This window comes from Arachis ipaensis, chromosome B10 (assembly GCF_000816755.2).
Source record: "Arachis ipaensis cultivar K30076 chromosome B10, Araip1.1, whole genome shotgun sequence".
Taxonomy (NCBI): Eukaryota; Viridiplantae; Streptophyta; class Magnoliopsida; order Fabales; family Fabaceae; genus Arachis; species Arachis ipaensis.
In genome coordinates, this window is record NC_029794.2 from 36,200,214 (window position 1) to 36,223,725 (window position 23,512).

Here is a 23,512-nt window from a genome sequence, read left to right on the forward strand (position 1 = left end):
AAGATTTGATTTTTTTTAAATATTATAAAAAAATTTTATCTTTTTTAATAATTAAATCTTCATAACTGTCTTTTAGAATGATTTTTTCTTTGAAATATCTATTTTAAAGACAAACGAAAAAGGCCCAACCCCAAAGGAGAAGGAATCCCTAGTGTCTAAGGGCCTGCTTGGGAGGAAGTGTTTGTCTTGTGGCTCTGTTCTACCTCATGTCAATATATTGATCGCTATTTAATTAAGGTGGCTTGCATTTAGTCAATAGGTTGGCACCATCTTTTGATATTTTGGAAGAAAAACCAATTCTTTTTAGACAACGAAAATTACAATAGAAAAAAAAAATTCAAAGACCAGCAATTTTAATTTATATTGAACATCTTTAGCTATAATTTACTAACAAAATTAGTACAATCATTCTAGCACAAATTAGTACTTATAGTACAATATTTTTAGTCAACTAACCCAAAATTAATATTTTTAGTCAACACTTTTAAATATTATTGACTAGTTATTAGCCAAAATAATAAATTATATCATAGACAATTTCATTTAGCTCATGCAAGTTCTTGAAAAAATAGCCACTAACTACTGAGAAGTCTAAACTGAATCGGGCTCAACAATTATGAATCTAAATTCTTTCTCCCAACGCAATCACAGTCTTAATCACGAAAACAGTATGAAGCTCCAGTTTTAGCACATCTTAATCAAGAATTTGACTCTCAAATATAGGTTGAAATCTGATTTTTATTATTATTATTATTATTATTATTATTATTATTATTATTATTATTATTATTATTACAGTTTATTAATAAATATTAAATAATGCAAATTTAGAATTTTTTTTTTTTATCTACTTGGCATTACTGGTGAGTAATTTACTGATCAGTCTAATTTTCATAACAAGCATTAATACTAGAGTTATGTCCAAGTGATGAAATCTTATTAAAATCTTTAAGCTAGCTTATAATAATGAATCTGTAGATTCTCCTCTGTTTGCTTCTTGAAATTGCTGTTCATTCTGCTTAGAAGAAACTTTCCGGATTTATATGGCCTATATTTTGAAGGACTTTTCTCATTTATTAGCTCCTCCAATGGCTTCACTTCAGTGTCATGTGCAGGGAAGAAGAAGTATGGAATGGAAAACCTTTCCTTCTCTGAATTAACTATTGCTCTGTGTTCCACACTCTCATAGGCATCGTTGCTCCAAACCTACATGCATAAAATACTCCAATCACATACCAAGTAATAACAAACACAATATTAACAAGCCTAATAATACTACTCTATTAGAATATATTACCAGAAACACTTTTTCTGGATAAAATAAAATAGTAAAGTTACTTCTTATAGTACCTAAAAAATTTAAGCTTATTTAACAAATTTTCTCCTTTTCAAAGAGTAAATGATTAAAATATCCTCTCAAAATTTACTTGTTAATTAAAGCTTTAATTATCTGTTGGTCCTATAGTTTTGTAAAATTTTCAATTAAGTCTTTATACTTTTTTTTTTTAATTAAGTTCCTGAATCATTTTAAAATTTTTAATTAAGTTCCTGCCATGACAAAAATGTTTAGATTAACAAATATTCCGTTCCTAAATTAAAGATACCATCAAATCTATAAAAATGATTGCTATGATTTAAAAGGAAGGGCTCGACCTCCTCTCAAAAATCCAAGAGCAAGTTCGGCTAAAGAAGGAAGCATTGAAACAAAGGATGTCCACGAGATATAACAAGAAAGTCATTAGACAAAATTTCACCATAAACGATCTCATACTAATCAGGAATGACATCAGAGTACAAAAATCGGGCGAAAGAAAGATGGCGGTAAACTGAAAAGGACCATGCAAGATCCTTGAAGTCTTGGAAAAAAAGGTTACTACATAGTGTCCAACCTACAAGGAAACGAGCTTCCTAGGTCGTGGCACGCATGCAACATGAAAAGACACTATAGCTAGAAATCGAACCTTGCTCCCTGTTGTACTCTTTTTTCCGACTTCAACTAGCGTACAATGAAACTTCGAAGCAAAATCCCAAGATAGAGAAATCTTGGAAGAAGATCAGCAAAAATGGAGTCACGGTGAGGAAGAACGAAAGTCTCGATAAAAGAAGAGGCAAAGTTGTAGGAGTGAAAGCGAAAAAGAAGAAAGAGAAAAATGATTATGGTTATATAGTCATTAGGGGTAAAACGATAAATTTACCCTTCATTTAATGACACGCACGGTTAGCAAGGTAACAAAAAAGACGCGCGAACGGTTACAAAAAGACGTAATATTTTCAGATTCAAAAAACACGTCTAGTACTTAATCTAACTCCGAGAAAGGCAATATACCCGACGTGATGAACTGAAAGCCACAAAAGATCAAAACCGACTGGGAATGCTTGAGTCTGAACCAATGAAGCTCAGCCTCAAACAGGGGGCATTGTTCATACCCTGACACATTATCTAGCCATACCCAAAATGAATAAAGTCCAATCTATAGATATAAATCAGATCGACACTAACCCGACATTATAAGAGGTCATACACGGCGACATGGGCTTAGTGCTCCTTATTCAAATAAGAAACTAACCCCTACTATCTCTCCAATTCATCTAAAAAGGAGATCTCAGCAAACTCTTTACAAAAGGAGAGTAACCAACCCACCATCAAAGGTGGAACTACTTCAAAAGTGGTTATTGACCCTACATCTACATTTATAAATACTCTGACACCCTTAGGTATAATTTGAATTCCAATCTACTAAAACCTGCTAAAAATTCTTGCTAACTTAAGCATCGAAATCCCTTGCAGGTACCATCCACCACTGTCTCATGAGGAACTCGGACGGCAGCACCTCAACACCAGAAAACGTCAGATGCTATTACAAAAGGAGTCTAGACCTCACGTTCAAACCCAAATTCATCAATTTCAGGTAAACCTCGGAACATTGGCGCCGTTGTCAGGGACCTGGTATTCAACATCGCACGATGGCAGATGATATTCCAGAAGATAGACACACGACTTCCAATTCTGAAGCCGTAGAAGAAGAGCAATATAACGATGAGCGTGCATTAGTCATACCTCCCCGAATTGATAAAGGGAAAGGTGTTGCCAGAGACGCGCATCCGAAAAACTTGGAAGGACACAGGATTAGCTCGAAAGTTCATCGACCTGAGGGATCTGGGCTAAGAGACTCCACAGAAATCATGGGACTTGTCCACGACATCAAGTTCGGCTAGAACAGCTCGAGCAAAAGCTAGATCAACAACGAGAATCTGAAAGAGCCCTGAGAAGAGAGGTACGACGGCAAAGGAAATTAGAAGAAAAACTCTTGAAATTGTAATCCGACTTCGAGGGTAGGAGAGCACGAACTGATTGAGAAGAAATATCTCTGGCGGACAAAGTTTAAAATCCCAAACATGGACCTTTATGATGGAACCACTAACCCGAGACATCATCTGAGCAACTTTAAAAGCCGCATGTATTTGGCAAATGCGTCGGATGCAACTTGCTGCAAAGCTTTCCCAACTATGTTAACCAAGGTAGCAATGAAATGGTTCGATAGCCTACCACCTAGATCAATCACCTGCTTCGACAAGTTGGCAAGAAATTTTCTCACCCGATTTTGCATCCAAAATGATAAGGTCAAGCATGCACTAGGCCTCTTGGGAGTAAAGTAAGAAGTCAGGGAATCTCTATGGACTTATATAGAAAGATTCAATAAGGCGTGCTTGGAGATTCAAAACCTATCCACCGAAGCAGTCATCATGGGACTAGTTAACGGTCTTAGAGAAGGTCCCTTCTTCGAGTCCATATCAAAAAGACACCCGACCTCTTTGTACGAAGTACAAGAGCGAGCAGAGAAGTACATCAATATGAAAGAAACTGCTTGGTTAAGAGAACCTGCACAAGGCAGCACAATCAATATCAATCTCGAGACAAAGAGAAAGAACCCAAGAAAAAAAAAGAATACAACTCGGACAAAACTCGAAGGTATCACAACTATACCCCATTGTGAGTTTTTCTTGTTGACGTCTACAGAAAGATCTGCCACACAGAAAAGATCCCACCTCCCAGACCAATTAAAAATAAAAAAGTTAGAAGTCGGTCGGAATACTACGAATACCATAAAATCTACGGCCATTCCACTAATTGCTATGATTAAAAAATGTGATAAAAAAAATTGGCTAGAAAATGTCGGTTAGATAGGTATTTAGCAGAAAGGTCGAATGACCAGAGCAAGAGAAAAAGAGATGAAGAAGATAGGGTTCGCGAGATCGGCCACTACGAATCCTTGAGAGACATTTGTAGGAGGAGGAGGAGTAACCAAATCCTCCCACAAGAGACATTTGAAAAAGGTTTACTAGGTCGGTAAGGAAGCTGAAACGCTCGATCTACCTACCATCACTTTCACAACCCAAGGGATAGCACCTGGACATGACGACCCCGTCGTGATCATAACGATACTTGCCAAAGAAAACCTTCACAAAACTTTGGTAGACCAAAGAAGCTCGACTGACATCCTGTTTAAACCCGCTTTTGATAAGTTGGCCCTAGAGAAAAAGGACTTGAGAGCATACCCAAATACTGTCTTCGGTCTAGGAGATACTTCAATCCGACCTCTAGGGCTTATTTCTCTCTACACCACCTTTGGAAAGGGTACAAAATCAAGGACCTTGAGTATAAACTACATAGTGGTCGACATAGCATCGGCTTACAATGCCCTGATAGGTCGGACAACGCTAAACCGACTTGCTACAGTAGCTCCCACCCTTCACTTTTGCATGAAATTTCCACTCATGAGGGAATAGCCACTATAAAGAGAGGCCAAAAACTAGCAAGAAGATGCTACCACATAGGGGTGTAAGTTACCGAACCGGACCGAAAATTACCGCAGAACCGAACCGAAATTTGTAACAACCGAATAAAAAACCGAAAAAACTGATTTTTTTTGTTTTTTTCGAACTAAACCGAACGGTTCAGTTCGATTTTCGGTTGACTTTACTGAAACCGAACCGAACCGAAGAGTGACTGTTAGTAGTGCTTGTTTTTACTAAGCTGCCCCTTAACCTAGGTATAAAAGCCAAATCCCTAACTTTCTTCTTCCCCTTTTACGCGCAGTCCAGCATGACACACCCACAACTCACTTCCATCTCCCATTCTTCCACCTCTGACCACCATGCAGGAGAGAAGGAGAGCCTGAGGGAGCCAGAGAGTGTCGTCCGCCATCAAAGAAGTAACCCATCGTCGCTCGAAGTCGTCCATTCATCTCCTTCGCAACCTAAGCCGAGCAGCACTCCAGTCCAGTTTGTCGCCGAGCAGCCGTCCGTCGCCGAGAAGCATTTCAGTCGCCGAGGAGCACTTCAGTCACCGAGCAGTCCAATTCGAGCCCTCTCCTACAAGCTGCAAGTCAACCATGTCTTCCTCCGAGGTTAGAATTTGATTTTCAAATTTTTATGGTTGATTATCCTATAGAATTTACTTCCAAAACAATTAAATGAACTAATTACATCCTGCAGAATTTTTATTGTTGTTACTTTTATTGTAATGTGTTTTGCTACGAGTGAAATAGAGCCGTTAGAAACTACCAAGCTCCAAGTTTATAACGACCCATTTGGTTCTTAGATCATTAGATGTAGAGAATTAGAAAGCAATGAGAAAAAAAAAATTCTGTACTCTCTTCAATTTATACGTTGTGATGATAACAACGTATGGTGATGTAAAATGATATGAAACCAAATTAGCTTTGCTTGACAGCGAGTAATATAAGGCTTCAGATGTGACTTCTTTAAAACTCTCTTCAATTTATACTTTTTATCTAGTACCTGCCTTCTTCATTGTTGATGAATAAATTCTTGGATTTTTAAGTGTAATGACTAAATTCTTGGATTTTTCTAGGAATGGAAAAATAAGGTAAAGGTAATATGTTTTTCTTTGTTTTTACATGGACCTGTGATTTTATATGGTTTTTTAAGGCATGACTACTAGTCTTTAGCACTGAACCAATTACACCTGGTTTTTGTTGTTGTTCATCATGATCATGGTTTCTAGCTTTGTTAATTTTTTCAAGATCTTTTGCAGTTTGTTCGGCTCTTTCTTCCTTCAATTGTTCCTTGACTCCATGATTGATGATGCTAATAATCACTCAAATTTATTGCTAGTATATTAATTTGTTATGGATGTGAAAGAATTAAGGTGGTGTTTGATAATATATATATATATATATGTATGTATGGTAAGATTATAAGGATAGTATAGGAAAGTTAATTTGTGTAGGTTGCTGTGAGTGGACACGGGTTAATAGAATAGAGAAGGTTATGACATATGGCAACCATGTTTGGGAGGTTTGACATGTGTTTAAGAAGTAACATGACATATTCTACATTGTTCTCACTTCTAAGAATTCTTAAAACATTATTATTATTATTATTATTATTATTATTATTATTTTGTTATCTTGTTTCATAATTTGTTATCTTATTTCATAATTTGTTATTTAATATGTTTCATAATTTATTGTTGTTGCATAAATATTGAAAACAATATTTTTGAACAAGTTTTGAATGCTGAATTTGTTGCTGAAAACAATATTTTTGTTGTTCATTGTTTTTGTAGAAATTGCATCAACCAGGGAAGATGATGATGAGTCTAGTGTGGATTCAGATTAAGCATGGTGACAGTTTGATTTTTATTTAGTTTAAAGTGGTTGTTTCGGTTTTTAGTATGTTTTAAAGTGTGTTTATTTTTGTTGTTTGCTAGACATTTTTAAATGTCTTTGTTTTATGTTTTAATTATTGGGTCAAATTGAATTCGTATTTAATTTGGATGTGATATACTCTTGTTATTCTAGTTTATTGGCGATTTTAAACATGATTTTATGGTAATTTAAATTCTAATTATTAGGTCTAAAAAACCGAAAAAACTGACCGAACCAAACTGCTGTTGGTTCGGTTTGGTTCGGTTCGGTTGTCCAAAAAGTAACAAACCGAACGGTTAGCAACATTGTAGAACCGAATAGGTCGGTTCGGTTGATTTTTGGTCCAAAACCGAACCAAACCGAACCGATTACACCCCTACTACCACAAAGCTCAAACCTACGAGGGTATATAAAAGGAAAATAGGTCAACACCATAGAACTCGGAGGTGTTCGAATGAGAGAAAAAACTAAGACCCTAACCTAATGTAAAGATTGAAGAAGTCCAGATTGGGGATGAAATCAGAAAAACAACTAACGTAGGGGCTAACTTGGAAGAATAGCTAAAACAAGACCCCATTAAGCTTCTGCAAGAAAAGTTTGATCTCTTTTCTTGGAAAGATTCTGATATGCCTGGAATTCACCCTGACCTCATGAGCCACAAGCATGCCGTTTACTCGGGTTTATGGCATGTCCAGCAGAAATGATGAAAGCTCAGCCTTAAAAGAGAAGAAGTCGTAGAAGAGTAAGTCCATGCAATGTTAGAAGGCCGGCTCATAAGAGAAGTAAAGACCTGCTATGGCTTGCTAACATAGTACCTGTGAATAAAAAAAACGGGAATTGGAGGATGTGTGTCGACTAGACCGACCTCAATAAAGCTTGTCCCAAGGATCCTTATCCCCTCCCCAATATTGATGCTCTGATATATTCGGCTTCTGGATAGAAGTATAATCAAATCCCAATATACAAAGTCAAATTAGGAGAAAACCTCTTTCATTACTCCCAGGGCGAATTACTATTATGTGGTAATGCCCTTTGGGTTGAAAAATGTTAGAGCCACGTATCAACGTTAAAAAATTTTGTGTTTTCATCTCACCTCAAAAAGTTGATGGAAGTCTACATGAACGACATGCTTGTCCAAACAAGAGAAGAAACCAGTCTGCTATCTGACTTAGTAGAAGTGTTCAACACAATATGGTAGCACGTGATGAGATTAAATCCCATAAAGTGCACCGTCGCAGTGGAAGCAAGGAAATTCTTGGTATTCATGCTCACCTAAAAGAGCATTAAAGTCAACCTGGACAAATACAAGAAAATATTAGAGATGAAAAGTCTAACTTGTCTGAAGGAAGTTCAGCAGCTAAATGGCAGACTGACAGCCTTGTCCAGATACTTAGCAGGATCATCTTTAAAATTCTTGCCTTTATTCTCAATACTAAAAAAGGGATATCAATTCTAGTAAATTCAAGGATGTGAGGAAGTCTTTCAAGACTTTAAAAAATTCTTGATCCAGCCACCTATCCTGACATGACCCGAAGAAAGAGAAGAACTCGTAATGTATCTGGCCGTAGTAGATAAGGCCATCGCCTCTGCCCTCATCCAAGAAGATAAAGACGGATAACAACCTGTGTACTTCACGAGTAAGGCATTACAAGGGGAAGAATTGAACTATCAAAAAATAAAAAAATTTACCTATGCCCTCATCCTAGCTTTTAGAAGACTCTGACCTTACTTCCAAGCCCATACCATCAGAGTCCGAACTAACCAACCTATAAAGTATTTCTTCCAAAAGAAGGATATTGCAGTTCGGATGCTACAATGAGACTGTGAAATTATCCGAGTTCGACCTCAAGTATGAAACTCGTATAGCCATCAAATCTTAATATTTGACCGACTTCTTAGCTGAATACACAAGCAAACCACAAGGAAGCCCTGCAGCTTGGCAACTATATGTAGATGGATCATCAAATAAAGTTTGTATTGAAACAGGAATCATTCTTGAGAATGAGGAAGGAACCCAGGTAGAGCTTTTGTTAAAATTCGAGTGTCCAGCCTCCAATAACCAAGTTGAATATAAAGCCATGCTTGCTAGCTTAACGCTAGCGAAAGAAGTCGTCAGCATCAAAGATCATAGTGTTTAATGACTCCCAAGTGATAACCTCTCAGATAAATGGAGTTACCAAGACAAGGATCATAACATGAAGAGGTACTTAGAGAATACAATGGAACAACTAAACAATTTCAGAAAATAGAAGTTAGACATATAACTCGAGAGCTTAATTACCAAGTTGATGCCCTCTCCAAACTGACTAGCACAAAATCAGGGAGCAAAAGTCTGATCCAGAAAACTCTCCACGCACCTTCAGTGGCCAAAGAGGTCGACAAGTCAGACGCTTTAACAATCTCCAACCTAAACTTAGGTTGGATGACTCCTATTATCGAGGATATAAAATTCGATATCATACCTAAAGAAGAAAGGAAAGCAAGGAGACTCATAAGGGAAGTACAGGGCTATACTCTGGTTAACAACGTTCTCTATAGAAGAGGAGTATCTACACCGTTACTGAAGTGCGTTCCAACCTCCAAGACTGAAGAAATCCATAGTGACATCTGTAGAAATCGTCTAGGAGCACGGTCACTAGCTAAGAATGTGTTACGAGCTATTTTTTTTTGCCAACCTTGCAAAGGGAAGCGGCAAACCTCGTCAAAAAATTCTCACCCTGTCAAATGCATGCCAATTTCCATGTGGCACTACTTGAAGTGCTCATCAGCTTCACCTCGCTGTGTCCTTTTGCAAAGTGGAGTTTGGACCTGCTCGGACCATTTCCTCAAGTATCTGGATAGGTGAAATACCTCATAGTCGGGATTGATTATTTTACTAAGTAGATTGAGGCAGAGCCTTTGGCATCCATCACGGCCCAAAGAAGTAAAAAATTTCTCTACAAAAATATTGTCACCCGATTTGGAGTCCTATACTCCATCTCCACGAACAATAAGACCCAGTTCATCGATTTGACCTTCAGAAGCCTGGTGGCAAGCCTCAAGATTAAATACCAATTCACATCAATAGAGCACCTTTAGACCAATGGACAAGCAGAAGCCGTGAATAAAGTCATATTTGTAGGGCTCAAAAGAAGACTACAAGATGTAAAAGGAGCCTAGACTGAGGATCTCTCCCAAGTTCTATGGGCATATTAGACAACTCCCAATTCCACAATAGAAGAATCTCTGTTCTGATTTGCTTATAGGATAGAAGCCATGATTCCTATTGAAGTTAACGAAGAAAGCTCAAGGGTAAGGTTCTACAATGAAGTGGGAAACATCCAAGCTCAAACGAAAGAGCTCGACCTCCTCTCAAAAATCCAAGAGCAATTTCGAATATGGGAGGACGCATTAAAACAAAGGATGTCCATGAGATACGACAAGAAAGTCATTAGACAAAATTTCACCATAAATAATCTCATACTAATCAGGAATGACATCGGAGTACAAAGGTCAGACAAAAAAAAGATGGCCGCAAACTGAAAAGGACCTTACAAGATCTTTGAAGTTTTAGAAAATTACTACAAACTGTCTGACCTACAAGAAAACGAGCTTCCTAGGTCATGGTATGCATGCATGCAACATGAAGAGATACTATAGCTAGAAAGCAAACCTTGCTCCCTATTGTACTCTTTTTTCTGACTTCAACTAGCGTACAATGAAACTTCGAAGCAAAATTCCAAGATAGAGAAATCTTGGAAGAAGATCCATAAAAATGGAGTCACGGTGAGGAAGAAGGAAAGTCTCGAGAATAGAAGAGGCAAAGTTGTAAGAGTGAAAGTGAAAAACAGGAAAGAGAAAAATGATTATATTTATATAGTCACTAGGGGAAAATGATAAATTTACCCTTCATTTAATGACACGCACGGTTACCAAGGTAACTAAAAAGACGTGCTAACGGTTACAAAAAGACGTAATGTTTTCATTTTCAAAAAACACGTCGAGTACCCAACCTAACTCCGAGAAAGGCAGTATACCCGACGTGATGAACTAAAAGCCACAAAAGATCAAGATCAACTTGAGAATGCTTGAGTCCGAACTATTGAAGCTCAGCCTCAGAAGGGACACTATTCATACCCTAACCCATTACCTAGCCAGACCCAAAATGAATAAAGAATCTACAGATATAAATCAGACGAACACCAATCCGACCTTATAAGAGGTCAAACACGGCGACATGGGCTCAACCCTCTTTATTCAAATTAATGGTGTACATGGGCTGGGTGAATCTGGGTTTGATTTGACCCAGACCCGGCCCAAAATATATACCGGGCCTATACTCAGAAAAACCTACACACCTTCGGGCCACAATTATACCGCGTGAAAATCAGCCCGTTCAAAACAACATATTACCTTGATATCTTCTTGTAAGCTAACATGTGAAAATATCCAAATTTTCAAGACTTCAACCTTTATTTGACATGATAAAATTCACTTAGAAAAATATAACAAGAACCAACCATTCACCAAAATTAAAGCATAACCACAATCAATACTAATATTGTCTAATAACACCAAATATTTAAGTCAATACAAATAACACAAAATATTAGGCATTAGTCTAAAGTCTTATACATCCTATACATAAAACATTAACTTATAGTCTTATAATGACTAATAACATAAAATATTAATGTTCATAATACTTAAATTCGACAAAAGAATAGCCATCATCCATTAATAGCCATTAATGTTGTCAACTTGTTCCTTGTAATAAAACATGAAGAACACATCAACTAAAACATGAAAAACAGACAATAATCAACTAAACAATAAACACATCAACTAAATAGAACAATAATCAACTAAACAAATCAGAAAAAAAACAAGTAATAATTTAGAACAAATCAGTAAACACATCAACTAAATAGAACAATAATCAACACCCCTAATATTCAAAAGTTCTAATAATAAAAAATCAACACCCGCACCTAATCAGAATTCTAATAATCAAAATCAACACCCACACCCCTAAATTCACAAATTCTGATAATCAAAATACCTATTTTCTATCGCAGAGCAGAGCAGTGGCGGGGCAATAACAGAGAAAAAGAAGAAGAAGATGACCAGGCAGAGCAAAGAAGCGTCAGTCGTCACCGAGAAGCAGGGCAGCACCATCGGTCATCAATCATCGGACATCAATCATCGGTCATCACCGTCGTCAGTCAAACGAGGAGCTTCGCCGGTAGGTGGTTAGAGACAGAGAAGGCTAAGAAAGAAAGGGTGGCGGCATGCGTGAGGGGAGGAGGGTCCAATTGCATGGTGCATGCTGGGAGTGCGTCATGCATGCTGAGAGACTGGGAGCGGGAGAGAAGACAAGGTCAGGGGTTAGCATGGGGACTAGGGACTGGGCATTACGGATTGCAGGAGGGAGGCTGAATGGCTGAGGGAGCTTGAGGGCTAAGGCTGAATTGAATGCGTTGAATGGCCTGGGCAGTGGGCACTATTTTCCCTAATTTTGTATGATGACTGGGCCGGGTTCGGGTGACCTGACCTGTAACACCCTAATTACCTGAATGTTACGCTTCCGGCTGTGCCTCTCTGATAGCTCGGGTATTACGATGACTATTAACATATTTAATATTAAAATAGGAGCCTGTTTAAAACTTAAAACTGTATTTTTCAAAGACCATATATAACAAAACATAAATCCATACTTACAACCATATACATACATATATATAATATTAACTTACAAGCATTACATAATACAAATCATATCCCTCTCACAAAATGTGAAAAGTTAAAGGCGAGAGAAAACATAACTAATACAACACAATACATAGAATAAATGGAAAAGTAATATACTTCCAAATCGATATCCTGAAAATAAAAAAACTTGTTGGGAAGTGAGAATATCGTTCTCGCTGGTTCTCACTATTGGGTTAGAGAGTTGCTATAATAAGATACGTAAAATGAAACTATTTTAATTATACAGTGATTTTTTCCCACCTTATGCATCTATTCAAAAACCAAGGATTTACATTCAAAAATCTGAAATTCTTTTTAAAAGAGAAATCCGTTAATTCTTCAAAAATTCAAAACCTTTTTCCTTTTGTATCAAATATTAAAAGTTTTCCTAGACAATATGAATGACCAAGCTATTCCAAGCATAGGTTCATTAAGTCTATGCTGAACCAGTTTGATTTTTCATACTTTAATAAACCAAAAATACAAACTAATCACGGCCATAGGCCCAAACAACTCAATCAACATCCAATTCACCACATTCCACTCAATTTTAGTCACAAACACAAGTAAAAAAGTTCAAACACAATCAAAGCAGTTACATCAAGTAGAGTAATTAGCAATTAAACATAATTATTCACATAGGCAACTAATTATAATATGCATCCCAAAATAATGTCACATAGATGCATATGATGAATGCTGTCCTATAACTGATAAGTCTCATCCGTCGGTTATAAAGCCAAACCCGACATGTCCGGTAGCTAACCCTGGACAGAACACCAAACACGTAGCAAGTAGGATAATGCCACAACCCTTGCATCTTACCTGTGTACCAGAATGTATAAGGAATGAAGAGTAGAAAGAAAAATCACTTTGACAAGCTCAAGAATGACCTATGAATCAGAGAAGACCGGTAGGAACAACAAAAGAAAAGCAATGTGATAGTTTGAAATAAAATCAAGCTGAGTCAAAGAAGTATGAAATCATCGAAGAAGATTAACTAAAGTCAATGATGACGCTCGCAAGGTTTAAAAATTTATGATTAAGAACTCCTTCAAATACATTTGAATATAAAGAATGAAAAACTTAAAGAAGATCACCTCATGCTCTAAAAGAAAAGGTACACAACCTGCATTTTGCAAAAGGATGACAGAAACATATATCAAAACTTGAATATGATTAAAAGAAAATTAAATTACATTTCTTCCAAACAATTTCCAAGTAAAAGACAGAATAAAGTTTAAAAAATGAAAGTCAATTGTGTTATGGCCAAAAATAATTTCTCACAATTCTCGAAAGACATTTAGGTACTATATCAGATAAAGTTGTGCAATGGAATCGCGGCAAAGTTGGAGGGAAATCAAATTTTGTTAGAAAAATGAAAGTCTGGGGTCAAGTTTTAAAGTACATAAACTTTCAAAGTTCATATTCCAACTCCATTTAGAAAAGAAATTTCGAGGTACAATTTGCTTATAGGTTAGTAAAAAAATAAGTGGTGCGTTGTAAACAGACAGGTATCTGTTAAATAGGGAAGCTTTTCAAAACTTCGTTTAAAATAGTGCATGCCAACTTCAAAACAACTTTGTCAAATTTAAAGAATGGTTATGGATGCAATTAAGCAAGAAAATTGATTTAAGATTTCTTAAGAAGAGAATCCAAAACTTGTTTTAAAAGTTCACATCAAGACTCCAAGAATATAGTTGAAATCGCCATCTCATAGGAACATTCAAGAATATTAAGATGTACTTAAAAAAGAAATCAGGCCATACGAGAAAGGACCTTAAATCAAGGGAGTTCAAGCAAGATCCACTAGGCATGAAAAATCAAACAAGATTTCAATTGATCCAAAAGAACACAAAACTCGTAAGGAAAGACAACTCAATCAATAGTGAATTTTCAAGAAAGAACCTTTGACTAAAGGAAGACGAATAAGAGGGCAAACGATGCACTAGATTGAAACAAATTCAAGGTGACTTGGATGAGTATGAGATTCGCAAGAGAAGAAAAACTAAGACTAATGGTGATGTTCATAAAAGTAAAAGAATAATTAAAAATAAGACCAAGTATGACATTCATAGAAATGAAAAGTTTAGAAAAAGGAATTGGTCCGTTCAAAAAAAGGAAGGATATGAGCCCAATATTTTCAAAAGAACAACAATTGCATAGACAATGTGTTATGCTAAACCAAATTTAAATTAAAAATAATTTAGGTGAAGTTTGTCAAACGAAGATCAACTGGGATAAAGACGAAAATCCTTTCTTTCAAGAATTTTGAAAAAATTACCTAAGTACATAATCGAGTAAAGATATGCATAAGAATAATAGTAAAGTCGTTAGAAAAATCAAGTTGCATTTAAAGTAAGTATATTTCCGTAGACTCGTAAAAGAACAGGCGAGGTGTTGGAATTAAATAGTTTTTAAACTGTATCAGGGATTTTCAAAGTTTTATGTAGAGAAGTGTATATCGAATCAAAAGCAATTCCATAAAAATTTGAAAGATGGTTGTAAATATAGTTACATAAAAGAAGAACTGAATCACAATTTCTTTAAAAGGGACTCTTACAAAGAACTTAAAAAGGTACACTGCATCAAAACAAGTTTAGAATTATATCGAAGAATACATGAATCAAGAAGAAAAATTTAATCAGAATAAGGCAGATACACCAAGGATTTCAAGCAGGCATATGCAATTAGGATCAAATAAGAATGCATATGAACAGAGGAATAGGGTTGAAAAATCAAACTACTTTACCAAAGAAATAGCAAACAAGAATTTCAAGATAGGCTAGGAAAGAACAAATCACATGACTCCAACAAAATTTAAGACACATAACTGAGTAACCTCAAGAAAAAGTTTCTAATGTTCCTAAAACCCGCGATTCGCGTTAACTGTAACTCGTATATCATCTATGATAACCCATTTGTGCTTCCATATATATAATTCACTAGTTATTAAGCCGACCAAACTCAATCCTAGGAATTATGCAATGCAAAACTAATGGCATTAATCAATAGACCGTCATGTGCATAAAGCTCTAGTTCTCGTTATCCGAACAAGACCTACTACATGACAGACGCTCAGAGCATGCAATTGATACATAGTGGATCCATTCCTCAGACTCTACAGGAACGACTACTCTAATACCATAATGTAACACCCTAACTACCTGAATGTCACGCTTACGGCTGTGCCACTCTGATAGCTCGAGTATTACGACGACTCTTAACATATTTAATACTAAAATAGGAGCCTGTTTAAAACTTAAAATCGTATTTTTCAAAGACCATATATAACAAAACATAAATCCACACTTACAACCACATACATACATATACATAATATTAACTTACAAGCATTACATAATACAAATCATATCCCTCTCACAAAATGTGAAAAGTTAAAGGCGAGGGAAAACATAACTAATACAACACAATACATAGAATAAACAAAAAAGTAATAAACTTATGAACTTCGTCGTCGATATCCTGAAAATAAAAAAATCTGTAGGGGAGTGAGAACATTGTCCTCGCTGGTTCTCACTCTAGGGTTAGAGAATTGCTATAATAAGATACGTAAAATAAATCTGTTTTCAATATATAGTGATCGTTGCCCGCCTTATGCATCTTTTCAAAAACCAAGGATTTACATTCAAAAATCCGAAATTATTTTTAAAAGAGAAATCCGTTAATTCTTCAAAAATCCAAAACCTTTTTTCTTTTGTATCAAATATTAAAAGTTTTTCTAGACAGTATGAATGACCAAGCTATTCCAAGCATAGGTTCATTAAGTCTATGCTGAACCATTTTGATTTTTCATACATTACTAAACCAAAAACACAAACTAATCATGGCCCTAGACCCAAACAACTCAATCAACATTCAATTCACCACAATCCACTGAATTTTAGTCATAAACACAAGTAAGAAAATTCAAACACAATCAAAGCAGTTACATCAAGTAGAACAATTAGCAGTTAAACGTAATTATTCATATAGGCAAACCAATTACAATATGCACACTCAAAAATGTCACATAGATTCATATGATGAATGCCTGTCCTATGGCTGACGAGTCTCATCTGTCGGTTATAAAGCCAAACCCGACATGTCCGGTAGCTAACCCTGGATAGAACACCAAACACGGAGCAAGTGGGACAACACCGCAACTCTTGCATCTTACCCACGTATCTGGAGTAGGAGACAGCTTCACCCTGCCTCTTACTTAGGTGGTGTTATAGTTCTCAACCCGGAGCAAGCGGCAATAGAATTTCACCCTTGCATCTTACCCGAAGTTTCAAACTCTCAACCGGAGCAAGTGGATAACACCACTGCATCTTACCCGGAGGCATATTACAATCGAATTCAAGCTCATTTTCATTATCCTTTCAATTCATTTATAATCATTTTCGCACTTCCTCCTTAACAATCCACATCAACTAAATCATCATTCATTCCATATATCACTTTTTCCTCAAATCACTATACTTTGAAACCAAAATCCTTTCTCTTTATAACATTCTTTTCCACACAATCTAATTTTCCCAAACCAAGCTCAAAAATCATTTCATTCTTAAACCATTCGCTTATCCACTTTAATTTAGGAGTCATTAATTAATTACCACAACAAAATCTCAAGATTTTGAGGGAGAATCTACTAAATTTCCATTTCTTAAATTCATTAAAGATCCTTAAAAATCATTGTTTTCCTAATTTGAATCAAAATCAAATAATAAGAATCAGAAGTTCCAAACAATTTTAAAAGCTGAATCACTTAGAACAAAATCAGTTCATTCAAATCAAAACCACCTTCAAGTTCATTTTTAAAACTAATTCTCTGACTTCTTCCAAAATGCCACAAACAGAGTTACTCAATTAAAGTCCAATTTTCTTTTAATCCACTAAGACTCTTCCGAATGTGATTCTTTAATCAAATTCAAAATATAAACCCCTTTTCGCATTTACATCAACCTCAAAATATAAGTCTTTTCTAAATGACTTGCACTCAACATATAATACTATTTTAGGAAATAAAGCTCAATTGTAATTCTCCTTTCAATAATTCAATTTAAAACATAATTCGTTATTTTCTTAAATAATTCAAGTGAAATAATATAATTCTTAAATTCATAATTTTCTAAATAATAGTTCAAACAAACAAAGTCTCAGATTTTATAGAAATTTCGGCAGCACCTCCCCTAAAACTTGGACTTTGCCACCCTTTTCGGGTCCCAACCAAACGATTCCGCAACCTTTACCAACGGGTTCAAAACCAATTCATTTCAAAATCAAGCTGATTCCAAAAATTCATATCATTTTCATATCTCAAAGAAACCGATTCAAAATCAAATCAATTTTCAACAGATTAAACTCATTTTCAAAACTTTAAAGAAATACTTCAAGAACCATTTGTTTACAAAATCAAATAATAATTCAGTCAAACAAACATTCATATCTATTCAAGACACCCAAACAATACATAAAACTTATACAATCACTAAAGGTATATTTCTCACATCAATATCCATTTATGACAATTCCAAATTATAAAGTTTAGTTTTCTGAAAAAGCTCCTACCTTGATAAGCGAACCCGTAACCCAAACGCATCACAGAAACCTTTTCTTAGTGCACAATCTACGGCAGCCGCAACTATAGCAACTCTAATCACCGCACTTAAGAACCGAAACTCAAACCTAAAGCATTAATGTTGCAAGGACCTTAGAAATAATACATAACAGAACAATGACTAAAAGAATTCGGAATAGGAAACAGCTTACCAAACTTACAAATAGCCGAGAAAATGGAACGGTGGCGACTCCATTGACGACGTGGCAGCTCGATGTTGCATGCACGACTACTAAACTCAGCATGCAAGAACCACAACTCAGCCCAACATTACCATCATCTCAGTTACTCTAACAGGCTATGACGGAAAATTAATTTCAAAGGTTTCAGAGACGATAACACTTACCAAGGGAAATGGGACTTCAATGGCGATTTCTGGCAGCAGAAGCAGCGAGAAACGGCGACGAAGGCGCGGCGGTCTCCCTTCCCTGTGCGCGCTCTCCCACTTTCTTCCTTGGATCTCCTCCATGGTGGCGGCGAGTCTGACTCCACGATGTGGACAACGGCGGCGCAGGTACAGCAGCGGCGGCGACGGGCTTCACGGATTTGACTGGGAGTGGCGGTCTCCAAGCCCGCAACCGTCTCCCTCACTCGCGAGCTCTCTCTCTCCTTGCGACTCTGTTCCCAACAGGGACGTGGCGTGGTGCGGCGCGATGGACGATGGCTGTGCCGGGACAGCGGTCCTGAGCAACGTGGCAGTGGGAGCTCGACAGAATGGCGGCGACGGCTTAGCGGCTGGACGACGACGATGTGACGGTGGCGAGCTTCCCCCTCCGATTAACTTTACTTAATAAAACTACTTTTATCAAATTTAATCAAATAATAATACCTATGAAAATATTATTTAATTATCAACTTACAATTTATGTTTTTTAAATAAAGACTCTAATTCAATAATTAGAAATAATCAAATTAATTTCCTTTAAATTATAAAATAGAGCTAAAAATCTAATTATTCAAATTAAAGCATATAAAATACTCATTATTTTTAAATTAGTAAAACTTTAAATCATAAATAAGAAAATACCTAATTGGTATAAATATCTCAGAAAATATATTCTTGAATAAATAAAATAAATCATAAATAATTTTATTATCTCATTTCCAAAAATTTGGAGTCTTTCCTAGTTTCACTCTCTTTCTAGGTGTCATTTTTTCTCTCCGGGTCAGTCCCGGGACACTTCGGGTCCGGACCATCATCTTCCAAAACGCTTCGAGCCCGGGCCGGGTCTTTGGACTAGACTGGACTGTGTATGTAAAACCCTTATTATTTGAATGTCACGCTTTTCGGGTGCGCCACTCTGATAGTCGAGGTATTACGACGAATCTCATATATTAAATAATAAGGTATGAGCCTTTACGCATAAATCTATAACAACACATACTCACATACTTAATATTAATAATACATTATAGTATTATATACAAAAGTAATTATAAAACCTACCTCTCTGAATAAAGCTCTAACTAACAAGGCGAGGGAAAAATAAATTCTAACAATTCAACTCATAAACATAATCTTCTATACTCCTGTAGCTCCGCATAAAACCTTCGTACCTGTAACTAAAAGGGGTGGAAATAGAGGGTTAAGAATTTGGGAGTTCTTAGTAGGGTCGGCATGGATAGTTACATTCATTTTATTCATTGGTGCACAAGAATTTCATAACAGAATACTTATAATCTTCAACAGATGGCCATTAGCAACAAACCTTATAATACAAACAACTTTAACAAACCGTTTTTGAATTTAAAATTTTTTTCAAAAGAGAAAGGAAAACTATTTATTAGTTAAACCCATCGACAAGGCCTCTAGACATAATACTTTTCAAATCGTTTTTCAAACTCTTTTCTTGATAAATCAAATTCAAACATAATACTTTTCTCGATAAAACTCAAAACATAATCATTTCATTAATGATTCAAAACCAGTTAATATAATCCTTAAAACTTTTGAAAATTCATTTTAACGTCCAAATTTTTTTGAAATTACACTTTAATCACTAAACTTCTAAAAATTTTATTTTAACTCACAAACTTTCTTTTATTTAACATCTTGTCCCAAAACTCTTTCTTAATTATATTTTGGCCACAAAATATTCAAAACATGAGTGTTTTGTGCTTTTCAAAAAACCAAATCAAACTCATCAAAAGTTCATCAAAATTACTTGATCTTTTTTAACTAGTTTTTAGTTGTTTCGGTAACCGATTTTTCACAGCTTTTAATTTAATTTCGCGACCATCAAACCTCATCAAATTTATCTCAAAATACCATATCATAACAGCTCCAAAATAGTCAAAACACCCGAGCTGGATGTTCATACATAGCTAAACCAAAATCTCAAGCAAACAACGATAATTTAACAAAAATTAAACATAAACTTAATCAATCTCAAACAAGAATCAATCAGACCAATATTCACTTATCAAATTTATATTTAATTATTATAAAATTACCAAAGCCTATCTCTGTATGAAATCAGAACAATAGAAACTTTAGAGAAGCTTTTTGATCGAACTGTTGAAGAAGAAAACGTCAAAATTGGCTACTACACCTCCGGAGCTCCTTCGGCCAAACTTTGCATGGAAGGACAGCAACTCCACCATCAATTTCTCCCGAACAAAAATGACATCAACATGAAGAAGAAGATGTAAACACTTTAATTAGATTAAATTTTTTATTGGAGTTATAATAAGAAATTGAAGTTGGAAGTCATGGTTCCATGGAAGCTCACATACTCTCTTTCTCTCTCTCTTTCTTTCTCCATGTCCGTGACAAAAATGAATAAATGAAAAGGGATAAGTGAATATTATGATTAACGAGGATTTGTGGTGTAAAAGCCTTATTAGGAGTCATGGCTAATTAAAAGCCTTAGGGATTTGTGCATATATATATATATATATATACACGTTTCTAATTTTCTTTCTTTTGCTCCCTTAAAGGCTTCAGCCAAGTGATGATGATTATAAGAGAATGATAATTAATGATATTCTAATGAGGTGTCAAAAATAATAAATGAAAGGGGTTGGGTGTCGCGGTCTTAAAGCGACTGAGTTAGCGATTTAAGTTATGAAATTAATTTAATTATTTTTAATAAAATAATTTTTAAAAATAAAGAATTTCAATCAATAAAATAAATTATAGTTAGATGGTCAAAAATGTGGGTCATTACATTCTATCCACCTTACAAAAATTTTCGTCTTCAAAATTTGATACAATAAAATAAGTTCGAACTCTACAAAAAAAGCTAGATTCATGAGAAAATACAAGTAACGTCAAGGATGAATACTCGAAAATATTCAAGTAAATAGATAGGATCACAATCAGGCAAAGATATGCATAAACGATAAGGTGTAGCTGAAAGAAATAATCAAATCACATTTTAAGGAGGGAATCCGAAATAAAGAATTCCGATGAGAATATTGAAAGAAGATATGACACCAAGTGACATATGAATTCCATAACAGAATACTTACAATCTTCAACAGATGGCTAATAGCAACAAATTTTATGATACAAACAACTTTAACAAATCAGAGATACAGAGAAAATCACAAGTCAAGAAGCACACACACAATCACAGAAACACATATCACAGAGAAGTATGTACAAACAAGTATGATGCATGTCTAGTCCTACGGCTAATGAGCTCATTTGTCGGTTATATAGCCAAACCCGATATGTCCGATAGCTAATCCAGACACTGTCTCTCTGCTGCGTATTAATACCATTAGAGGGAATACGTGTCCTGTCACCATTAGAGGAATTATATGTCCTGTCACCATTAGAGGGAATATGTGCCCTGTCAGCCTTACATCCAGAGAAAAAACAAACATACTCATCATTCAATTTCATAATTTAAACTCAGTTTTAATCATTCTTTTTCTTCATCTCTTTTCCAGAACAAGTGGACAACGCCACTGCCTCTTACCCGAGGTCACACGTCTCGTTCATTTACAAATCCTCATTGCCATATTCATGTCTCATTCATTCTCATATTCCTCGAGCTAACTTCAAAATCATTTTCGAATTTAAACTTTTTTTCAAAAGTAAGAGGAAAACTATTTATTAGTTAAACCCCTCGACAATGCCTCATTTCAAAACCAAATCATTTAAACTCAAACATAATTCATTCTTTTCTTAAATAATTCAAATCAAATCAAATAATTATTTCCATCCAAATTAACCAAAATAAAATTTCTCAGAATTCTTCTAAAAATTTTGATAGCACCTCCACTAAAACTCGGATTTTATCACCCTTCTCGAGTCCCATCCAAACCGTTTTTCAAACTCTTTTCTTGATAAATCAAATTCAAACATAATACTTTTCTCGATAAAACTCAAAACATAATCATTTCTTTAATAATTCAAAATCAGCTATTATAATCCTTAAAACTTCTAAAAATTCATTTTGACTCCCAAATTTTTTAGAAATTATACTTTAATCACTAAACTTCTAAAAATTCTATTTTAACTCACAAACCTTTTTTTATTTAACATCCAGCCCCAAAACTATTTCTTAATTATATTTTGGCCTCAAAATAGTCAAAACATGAAGGTTTTGAATATTTCAAAGAACCAAATCAAACTCATCAAAAGTTCAACAAAATTATTTGATTTTTTTAACTAGTTTTTTAACAGTTTCGGTAACCAATTTTTCATAGCTTTTAATTTGATCTCACAGTCATCAAACCTCGTCAAATTTATCTCAAAATACCACATCACAATAGCTCCAAAATAATCAAAACACCCAAATTGGCTGTTCATACATAGCCGAACCAAAATCTCAAGTAAACAACAAAAATTCAGCATATAATCAAACTCAAACATTAATCAAACCAACATTCACTTATCGAATTCACATTTAATTATTATAAAATTATCAAACCCTACATCCGTAAGAAATCAAAACAACAGAAACTCTAGAGAAACTTTTTAATCAAGGTTCTAAAGAAGAAAACGTTAGAATCGGCTACTCCACCCCTGAAACTCTCTCGGCCAAACTTTGCATGGAGGGACAGCAACTCTACCATCGATTTCTCCTAAATAAAAGTGCCGTCAACGTGAAGAAGAGAACGATACAAACACTTTAATCGAATTAGATTTTTTATTAAAACTACGATTTTCAAAAAATTGATGTTGGAAGTCATGGTTCCATGGAAGCTCATATTCTCTCTCTCGATCTTTCTTTCTCCTTCTTGTCCGTGACAAGAATGAATGAATGGAAAGGCATAAGTAAATATTATGATTAATGAAGATTTGTGGTGTAAAAGCTTTATTAGATGTCATGGCTAATTAATGAAAGAAAACATGTTTCATGATTATATATATATGCGTGCGCACGCGCATTAAGCCACATTTCAAATTTTCTTTCTTTTGCTCCCTTAAAGGCTTCGGCCAAGTGATGATGATGATAAGATAATGGTAATCAATGATATACTAATGAGGTGTCAAGAATACTAAATAAAGGGGGTTAGGTGTGCGGCT

The 23,512-nt window shown here is 35.3% G+C and overlaps 1 protein-coding gene across 7 annotated transcripts in view; it reads right to left on the bottom strand.

Moving 5' to 3' along the window:
• The window catches only part of LOC107622467 (probable 2-oxoglutarate-dependent dioxygenase At5g05600), a 24,512-nt gene continuing 1,903 nt past the window's right edge, over positions 904-23,512 (bottom strand). Inside the window, exon 4 of one of the 7 annotated variants that reach the window (XM_021112817.1) lies at positions 904-1,206. In XM_021112817.1, coding sequence (XP_020968476.1) covers positions 949-1,206 — 258 coding nt within the window. In that variant the 3' untranslated portion in view covers positions 904-948. The other 6 variants (XM_016324366.2, XM_016324367.2, XM_016324368.2 and 3 more) reach the window with 6 other exon arrangements.